At 40.1% G+C, this 9,805-nt stretch overlaps 3 protein-coding genes across 3 annotated transcripts in view; 1 reads left to right on the plus strand and 2 right to left on the minus strand.

Annotated features, from left to right (window-relative positions):
• The window catches only part of slc34a2a (solute carrier family 34 member 2a), a 10,461-nt gene extending 6,899 nt beyond the window's left edge, over positions 1 to 3,562 (minus strand). The window contains exons 1-4 of the mRNA XM_008415916.1: positions 3,232 to 3,562; positions 3,045 to 3,118; positions 2,200 to 2,263; positions 1,993 to 2,088 (exon numbers count right to left, since the gene is read on the minus strand). Of these exons, the coding sequence (XP_008414138.1) occupies positions 1,993 to 2,088; positions 2,200 to 2,263; positions 3,045 to 3,068 (184 nt within the window). The 5' untranslated portion in view covers positions 3,069 to 3,118; positions 3,232 to 3,562. The remainder of the gene's footprint in view (positions 1 to 1,992; positions 2,089 to 2,199; positions 2,264 to 3,044; positions 3,119 to 3,231) is intronic.
• A 1,377-nt stretch (positions 3,563 to 4,939) lies between these two features.
• On the plus strand, positions 4,940 to 7,695 carry LOC103468660 (OCIA domain-containing protein 1). The gene is made up of 8 exons (XM_008415896.2): positions 4,940 to 5,195; positions 5,949 to 6,036; positions 6,132 to 6,185; positions 6,276 to 6,323; positions 6,518 to 6,647; positions 6,763 to 6,935; positions 7,210 to 7,374; positions 7,504 to 7,695. The coding sequence occupies exons 1-8, from the start codon at positions 5,142 to 5,144 to the stop codon at positions 7,539 to 7,541; spliced, it is 750 nt and encodes a 249-aa protein (XP_008414118.1). The 5' UTR covers positions 4,940 to 5,141; the 3' UTR covers positions 7,542 to 7,695.
• A 5-nt stretch (positions 7,696 to 7,700) lies between these two features.
• rhbdd2 (rhomboid domain containing 2) lies at positions 7,701 to 9,630 on the minus strand. The gene has a single exon (XM_008415882.2). It carries the CDS (start codon positions 9,328 to 9,330, stop codon positions 8,323 to 8,325), a length of 1,008 nt encoding a protein of 335 aa, XP_008414104.1. The 5' UTR covers positions 9,331 to 9,630; the 3' UTR covers positions 7,701 to 8,322.
• Positions 9,631 to 9,805: the final 175 nt, after the last annotated feature.

The raw sequence follows: 9,805 nt of genomic DNA on the forward strand, positions 1-9,805 counted from the left end.
TATTATTTCATTTTTAATGACTATGCAGAAAATTGGCCACAGAAACGTTGATGAGATACACAACCTTGACGGCGCCTTTATCTTAACTTTGGCAGCAATATTTTTGGCTCCCACTCAGCAGTTTCTCCCATTATTACCACAATCATATAATTTATTACACCCATGCTCTCAGAAAGAATTAGGTCAAAGATCAATTTATTGATACTAACACTTATACTTATACTAAGTGTTAGTGTGATCATGTCTGTATTTTCTGCTCCTTTTGTGTTCTAATTCTATTGTCTTCAGTGCCGTTTGACTGCTGGAACTGATTATCTATTAGTTAATGACTCTATATGGTGTTGCTTAAGGCACATAGAAATAGATTATTCTATGTGTTCAAGGTTGGTATATAAAGCAGCTGAAACTTGAACAACTTGTTGGACTTTGTTCACCACAAGTTCGATTGAAGAGTTCCCCAATCAAAGCCTAACGTCTGCTAGTAGTTTATTAGGTGTCATTTTACTATGGGTACTATGGGAACTATTTCAATATGCATGACAGTGCCACATTTGTTTGTTTAAACAATTATTAACACCATGGGTCATCTAGCACTCATCCTGTTCAGGAAGGATATGGGTTCTGATTAGATTAGTGACGTTACTTCAATATATTTTTAGTCAAGTAAAATTAAGAACTGTCCATCCAAGAAATTAGAGTAAAAAGTATTTGGTAAAAAAGGCTACATGAGTACTGAGTAGCTGATCAGAACATCTGATTTCATATTTAAACATAATTTATAAAGTTATGTGCAAAGTTTGGTCATTTAAAGACTAAAATAAAAAATATAAAATCAATCCAAATAAATAATACTTTTCCAAGAATTTTAGTTTCAATATAAAATGTAATTAACTAATACAGCAGGTAATGTATGTGTGTAGTTAGAACAGGCTAAAGTACTTCCACTGATATGTAGCCTACTGTATCTTTTTCACTCTTAAATGTCTCAGGAGTCTCAGCAGATAGGAACTAACATCAGAACAACAAAGGTGGCGCTCAAACAACAACAACTCTCACTTGAACTCCAAGTGTCTGAACCTGGTGCAGTTCTTTTGGTTACTTCTCCGTTGAGTGAAGTTACTCACACTGTGTCGTGTATATAGATTTATTTATTTTTTTGACTGAAGTAAGATTATCTATACTTCAACTGAGCAAAAGTAATTAGCTACTACCCATCTCTGGTTCTGGTTTCCAATTATAAACTTGTTTTGGTCCTATATTTATTAAGAGCGAAGAACCTTGTGAAGATGCTGACTGAAGCTACTAATAAGAGAGACTCTGTACCATCAATTAAACAATTTACTGACACTGGCTGAGAGATGCCACTCAGATACTCAGAGAAACGCAAGTCATCTCCCTAAAAAGTAACATAAAAAGCCATATTACAGTTTGAAAATGCACATGTGACATAATGAATGACCCAATTTTTGTCCTGCAATCTAATGAATCTAAAACTGAAGTCTTTGGCTATAATGACCGTTGTTATAATCGGAAGAACAGAAGAGGGAATTTGGAACTCTGCAAATTTCCTCCTAATTGTGAAGAACAGAGGTGGAAGCACCATGTTAAATTCAAGCATTTCACTGAGTTGTTTTTGTTACTGCATAATGTTTATTTGTGTGTGGCCAGCCAAGGCACTGGTGATGGAAATTAGCCCTGGCTACAATCTGACATATTTACATTGTGTTCATCAATATGTATTGTCCCTTTACAAATAAGTAAATTACAAATACAAATGTTGCTTGGGTGTTTTAGTGCAGGGGGAACTGGTGATCATCAAAAAAGCAGGAAAAATGAGGAAAAAAACAATATGTGGGCATATTAAACAAACATTAGAAAACATCATCCAGGAAGTTAAAGTCTTCAAAACAGACAGTTACCATAAACCTACAACTAATTTAGCTAAGAAGAAGCCATCTTCATAGAAATTTAAATCATATAAACCATCCTTACCTGACCACGGGACCCCTGCGTCTTTCAGCTCAGGAAGATCCCAAGGGTCCTCTGAGTCCTGCTCCACCAAAGCCAGAGTGGAGTGCGCTTTGACATCTGAAACATGTAAGAGTCCAGATTAAAAGAATGAGCCATTTCTGTCTTTAGAAATCACTGTTTTACATGATTTTATATGGATTACTGTCATAAAAAAATGAAAAATGTAACCTTTAGTTTTCTTTTCATATTTCTTATCTTGGTTGTCCTTAGTGTTGTTCTGTGTGTCAGTTGACTGAAAGAGAAAATAATACACAGATCATGCTTGAGATATATTGCATATGCAAAAATGCTGTTTGCTGTATTTTAACTTAAAAAAACAAAACAAAACATTTTTACCATGTGGAGCCGGTGGCATTAGGGTTTTTTTTTTTTGACACATAAACATATTTTTTACCTACAGTATGACATCTGTTGGTAAACTCTGCAGATGTAGTCGCCCCTCCCTCCCTCCAAAACAAAATAAATTCAAAAAGGAAACGGCTCCCTCCAACATACAGACACACACACACAGCTGATCACATGCCATGTTATTGATCTTGCAGTCACATGCTGCGGTTGCAGTAAAATTCCATTCTCACAAATAAATGCATGAACAAAAGATTTACCACTGAAAAAACGTAGTCTTTATTAATTAACTCCTTGATAACAGACCTCCTCTGTCTCCTATGCATTTTTTGATAAATTTATTCCCGTTAAGTTTCTCCATGCAACTTAACTTGATTAAATGTTTCATTTATTTAATGACTAAATAAATGAGACATTAAACATATGTTTCATGTGCTCATTGTGAGCTTTCCACTGGCAATTTCCCCAAATTTAATGCAATGTCCAGACAACGTTAGTAACATTAGTCATCTAAGATGCCCTATGCATTAGGAACATATTTTGATTCCATATACATCAGCTTAATTTCTAAAATGTTTTCTTTTCATTATGTAGATATTGTATGTTTTGTCTCTTGTGCCCTGTTCTTGTGATGGAAGATAAAAAAAAAAAAAACTTTCTCTGCTCACCTGTGGCACGCCGAGGGAATCCATGCTCCTTTGGTGGGAAGTTCACCTGGACTGCAAGTTCAGAAATGCTGCCTCTTTACAAACAAGGCATCAGAAGAAGGTTTGATGATTGCCCTCACATCCTTCCTGGAACACTTCCGTTTATCACATAATCTGGACACACCTTTCAAACTTTGATTAACCTTACCTGTCGCTGGTGTAACATCTCTTACTGCTGTGTCGCAATCCACTGCTCACACTGTACCCGGCCATAAGCCTGGAGCTGATGTGGTCTCCCTGCACCTGTATACCTGCTGCTGGTAAACGTCAGCTCACCCGAAATGCTTTGCAGATTTTACACCCAGAATCTATTACTGGTTCTTCTATTGTCCTGTGTGAAGAAATGACCATCCGCAGACCTTTTCTGAGAAAATCCTTTTTGTCCCCCCATCCATTAATATTCTGCATTAAAACGCCTGTAATTCCAGCTGGTTGACTCTTTGATTAACTGCGGGAGAGGACTGGGTCCCAAAAGTTTATCCACGACCTCATGGGAATAGCTGGCTCGAGGGAGGGGTACAGGATGTGCCCTGAATCAAAGCGGTACAACTTGAGTTTGTGGTTGTGTCAGTGTTCTATTTTTGGAGTAAAAATCTATAGATTTTTCTTTTTAACAATAGTTACCCACTGGTCAATACTTCAGAGATCAGCCGACCTACAAAGCAGCCGATGGGAGCTTAGGGTCAGTTCAGGTCAAGCTAATGTACTGGACTTTCCATGGATGTTTCGATAGTTGTGAGTGACAGGCTACAATCCCTTTCTATTGCTTGTTTTAATGTCATAACGATTCCTATCCACCCTACTATACTCCCGAGTTCCTCATTTGTTTGGTGCACCTCGCTAAAAATACTTCTTCTTATTTCTCCACATTTCATCATGTTATTACCACAAATAATATTCATTTTAATGAGATTTTATATGATGGGTCGACATAAAAAGGAACTGGAGTGAAGCATTGGTTTGCAAATCTTTTGAGGGATGTTTCTCATTTTGAGACTGACATCGACTGAATTTGATTTTTATTAGTACATCAATCTAAGCTATAAATGAGGGATAAAAACTAGAATAAATTCCCTTTTTCTACACAGTTTTGTCCCAGCATATCTCACAAAGCACAATCTTACAAGTATACGCAACTGACAGAATGGTTTGCCCAGCTGACCCCTCGGTGACCCAGTGAGACTAATGTCAACACACATTATCCCAGATACCCCCCTGGGACTAGTTTAACAGAGAGCAATGATGAACCTGTCTGACAGACACAACTGGACAGAGAAGATGATATGTAATATGCATATTGCCTCACACAGCATAATTCAAATTAAAATCAACTTCTCTAATTTGGTTACCCTACTTTTTCATTTTTTTGTTGTGTCTTGTAAAATCTGAAAAGTTTAAAAGTCTATGCAGAAAGCAGCCCAAGTGTAGTCTTTAGTGTTACTTTGCAAGTCCAAGAGCACCATCTAGGGCCCAAGTGCTGCTATTACACCTTGAAGGAAAGCAATCACACTCCAAGCTGGCCTTTGGTGTGAATCCTTATGTTCTATATCTATAGATATGGGGCATAACACTGTAGAATAGTGTTCATCTTCTTTGATTGGGATGAATCACCCTACCACAAAGCTAAAAATGATTCAGAGTTGGTTTGACTCGAAACCTCCCAAATCTCAACCCAAAAGCAGGTTAGACTTTTTCCCGTTGTAATGAAATGTAGTTACAGTGTGTTCACTGCCATCAGAGGGCGCTAATTGGCGATGTATGTTTAACTTTCAAAATAAGATACAACTGGAAACTTGTTTAATAAGATGCATCGGAATTTTTATTTTTATTTTGTCCATGTATCTTAATTATTTTTCATTATTAAGGAACAATTGTGACCCTTTTTCCTAGTTGAACCAGTTAGATAAAGCCAAGTTTTGTTTCTACTTCCGGGTTAAATGTGGGTTGCAGGCGCAATGACATTGTACCAAACACTAAAGAAGTCTGGCTATTGTGTGGTTTCTACTTTGTTAAAACACATGCTTTGAAGAGCCAAGAAGTGCTTGCCGTGCCGTCAACATGTCTTCTAGTCATCCAGGGTTTACAGAGGAGCAGCAGCGCAGAACAACGCAGGTAAACACACGCTCTATCTAAGCAGTTAGCCTGGTAGCTAACTTTAGCTTGCGTTGACTTTGGAAACAAACAGCTCTCTCCCCACTCGCGTTTTTAATCTCTTCAGTCTGAGGCTGCAGCATTGTGCTTATAATATCTGGAGGAGTTTAACTGAACGGGTTAATTTCATCTCATATGATCTAACTTGGGGAATTCCCCTTGGAAAGTGTCCTAAGAAGATTACATTTATTGTAGAAATTAAATTACAGAATAATGCTTATGAACTTGGGAGAAGCTTCCTTTTCTATCAGAATGGCCCTGTATATAGTTTCATCTATCTTTGTATCAACACTGACCGGAATCCCAGTCCCTACTTTGGGGGAAAAAAAGCATGTTCCTACCATGCTTTGCAGTGTGGATGGTTTGTTTTGGTTGATTTGTGTTGCTACTTTTTCACCACACAAAGTGCTTTGTATGTTGATCAGCTTTGCTCTCATCTGGCTGAACATCTTCTGCCTCATACTTTGCTTTGGGCAAAATGGAGATGGGACTTCAGGTCCATCACTGATGGCTATTTTGTTGACAGATTCTCCCTCTCTGTCACCATAGGACTCTTGTCTTCTTTGACTGACCCTCTCCTTGTCCAGTCATTTTAGGTAGAAGGTCGTTACATAGCAGTTTTGCCATGTAAAGTTTGGATATTAATTTATGTAGCGATAAACTAACAAGGGTTACAATTGATTGCCTCTAATTTAACATTCATGCAACCATCAGCAGGTGCCACTGGGTGAAAACTACATCCTCACAGAGGAGGAGAAGAGAGTATTGAAAGAGTGCAGCCGTGAGAGCTTCTTTTATCGATGTAAGTTTAAATAAGAAATCAAAATCTTTTCAAGGTCTCCAGCTGCCTTTTGCCCACCTGAACTTTTTACAATAATATTTTCCTTTCTTTCACAGCGGTGCCCTTCTCTGTGGTCAGCATAGCGATCACTCAAGCCCTCGTTGCCAGAGGTAATTTGCATCCCACTGTGAAATCACATTCATATGCCAATGTCACGTCAGTTGAACCTAAACGTTACATGGATCTGTAAACGTTTGTAGGGACTCTGACTCGGTCTCCGAGGTTCGGATCTTTACCTAAAGTGGCCTGTAAGTTAACGCCTCTTATGTCTGAGTGATAACCTTCACATGTCGCCTGAAATTATCGGGGTGGGGGGGATAATGATGAATTGTCTGACTGTTGAAAGTAGAAAGTATTTTCAGTGTTTTCCAAAAAAACAAAAAAAATTTCTTTTTTTTTGTTTCTGAACAAATAAGCTTCTGCGTTATGCTTCATCTTCCAGTTGCTGGCTTTTGTGGCTACATGGCTGGGAAATTGTCGTACATGAAAAAGTGCCAGGAAAAGTTCAAGAAACTGGAGAACTCTCCTCTGGGAGAAATCCTGAGGCAGAGGGCAGGGATGCCGCCGCATTTGTGAGTCGGACACACCGCAGGCGGCAGCCTCCTTAAATTCTCTGCCTGTCTTTGTCTCAGTTTTTGCTAGCGACAGCCTCAGTAGCCGCTTTCGTTTGTGTGCTCCTCCTCACAGCCCCGGTGGTCCTCAGTCAGAGCTCAGCGACCCAAACAGTCCGTCGTTTGATTCCATGTTCCAGCCTCCAGACGCTCCCAGCGCAGCGTCCAGCCAGACCAAGGATCACGGATATGAATTCAGCTCTGACCCTCCTGGTCAGATGGACAGAGCAGATGACTTCAGTGCTCCAGGTTCATATCAGAAGAGTCACTGTTCACCTCAAACGAGAGCGCTGCTACTCCTCTCAGTTTCTCAAGTCGTCTTGTTAAAATCATTTTTTCTTTTTCTTTTTAAGCAGTAACTTTAAAATCTTGCTCTATCCAGTTCCTGTAAACGGCAAACACCTAACAGCTACCGCTAAAGTTTCTGCATGTGGTGCACAGCTATTATCGCTTTACGCAATTAGTTGTCAGTCGGTCATAATTCAATTTTGATTGTTTATCTCTTTGTCTCTGTTCGCCTCAGTACAGTCGTATTTGGAGGAAGACGGAGTACCTCAGAAGAAATCGATCCTCTATGAGGACCTGAGGCTCAAAAACCGGGAGAACTACGAGGTGACGCTCACTCAGAAGACTGACACCATGCTCAAAGCGCCCACAGAGAAGGTCCCAGAGAGAAGCAAGAAACCGGGTGAGTGGCTACGATTGGAAAGTTGTAGCAGAAAGGACAGCAAAGGAGGGAAAAGTAAAGAGACAGACGTGCATAGTTTGGATGGAAAAGACTAAAACCTTATCATTTTCGGTGTTGCTTACGTTTCAGTGAAGAAGAACATCTACGGAGACACGTGGGAAGAATGAGTCCTTCCATTGGCCGGATGATGTGCCTGTGCTCTGACATCATCGATAACAGTGTGATGTAGGGCTCAACGTTCTTCCTGTTCTTCTGCGTTTTTGATTCAGTTTGTGACCAGTGTGACATTGACGGTGTGAATTAAACCAAACTGGTCGATGACTTGCTCTAATTTGACGTTTTTATTTGAGTTAATTTTATTAAACAATATCGGGTTATATAAAACAGATGCATCATTGGATAAAAAGGACAAAAAATCTTTCTTTTAAAGGTTTTTATTTTGGGGGTGTGGGGGTCAAACAGTTCTGTTTAAGAGGTTTGTTGGAAAACATTACTGAACAATGTTCAGTAATGCGCCATTTTTTTTTTTATCATTATTTTGACAGTATCACAAAATATCATGATGAAATTCCATATTGACCAGCCCTAGGTCTGGTCAACCTGGTACTTTTTCTTGTATTTCCCTAAAAATATTTTATTTTATTTTCATGGATAATTTTAGTGGTTTTGAAACCATGACATTTTAAAACCTTGATAAATTCAACCACCCTGTTGCTGTGAGTAACTACAGCCTGATACTTTTAATTAGTTATCAGATCACATTTACAAGTAGAGGCCTTTTGAAATACAGACTTATTACTGGAAGTATAAAAGTTGTAAAACAAAGAAACAATTTTTTTTACAAAGAAACACCACATTTAAAAAAAAAAAAACCAGGATGCTGTAACATCTAAGAATGAAACACAGAAGTGAGAGGACTCGTTAAGCAATCAAATAAAAAATCCACAACTACTGCGTAGGTCCATGACTATGACTGTGGCCGTGGCTACAACTATGTCCCACAATTTGATCTGAGAAATGTCCATGGTTGTGTCCAACACTGTGTGTTGCGAAATGTCCATGATTGTGTCCATCACTGTTTGGTGAAAGGCGTCCATGAGGATGCTGAGATGGTGTCAAGCTGGCTGAGTGTGGCCAGCCCTCATACACTGTAGCTGGGATGTGAGCGGTGGTAGTGCTGGGCAGCGGTGCATAAGCTTGAACCGGGTACGATCCAGGAGTGGGGTTTATTTGTGGAAGCAGGGTCTTCCTCCTCTCCTGCGAGGATGCAGGGACGAACATGACACCGCTGAAGCTCCTCAGCAACTTAAACAGCAGAGTCTTCTCCAGAACGGCAGCCCTGGACTCAGACAGGTCCACAGGAGACAGCCAGCCTTTCCCATGCACCCAGCCGATCAGTATGGCAATAACATTGCAGAGAAGCACACTGTGAGGGACGAGGGCCGTGCAGATGATGAGGAGCACCCAGGGGAGGGCCACTGCAGGAAAACTGACCCCACAGAGAAAACCTTTGGTCATCTTAGTGTGTAGGGTGGTCAGGGCCACACAGGCCAAGACCACTGGGAGCAGACCCTCTGTGTGCCGGCTGGCATCCTGCAGAAGATCCAAGAAGCTGTAAATCACACCAGTAATGGAGGCGAGAAGGAGGAAGATGAACAGGAAGCGAACCGTGCCGAAGCCTTTCTCCACACTGCCAGTCAGAAACAGCAGAGCAGTGATGCTCAGCAGGAGCTGAGGGAGGCTTCGGTGGTGAAAGGGGAACAGGAAGAGGCGGTGGATGTGGCCGCTTTGGAAAACTGTTGCTCCGATGCTGAAGCTCTCCTCAGGCAGGCTGAGATAGGTTCGGATGGCAAACAAAACGCAGGAGAAAAGGGCCACTACGAGAGCTCCACTGGTGACAACAGGAGCGACATCTTTTATCGCTCTGAAAAGCTCATTAAAGATTTTGGTTTGCATCTCGGGGGGGAAAAAAAAAAAAAAAAAAAAAAACAGCGCAGGAAGCTTGCTCTTGCTGGATACGAGAAAAGCGGAAGCTAAGCAGAGTTAGATGACTTCTCTGCCTTCACACTTCCGGAACAGGAAGTGTAATTTTTACATTATCGGGTTTCCTTTTGACTTAAAAGCAGCGCCTGGTAGGTGAATAATCAGTTTACAGTCATTATTATTATTCTTTCGGGGAAAAAAATTACCTTCTTCTTGCTCAGTCGATCCTCTCGGGAAACCCAAGAAACCTGAATGGCTAGTTCAAAAAAATAAGGAGGTAACGATAGCATTCCTTAGTAACTTTCACAATAAAAGTCATTCATCTTCAGCCTCAATTGAGACAGAATTCTGATAAAATCCAAAAGAACATTTATAGAAAGTAAAGATATGGTACCTTTAGTAAAAGTGTAAAACAGCTATATTTAACATATTTTTATTTATGTTAAAT

The sequence above is a fragment of the Poecilia reticulata genome, linkage group LG1 (genome assembly GCF_000633615.1).
Source record: "Poecilia reticulata strain Guanapo linkage group LG1, Guppy_female_1.0+MT, whole genome shotgun sequence".
NCBI classification, from domain to species: Eukaryota; Metazoa; Chordata; class Actinopteri; order Cyprinodontiformes; family Poeciliidae; genus Poecilia; species Poecilia reticulata.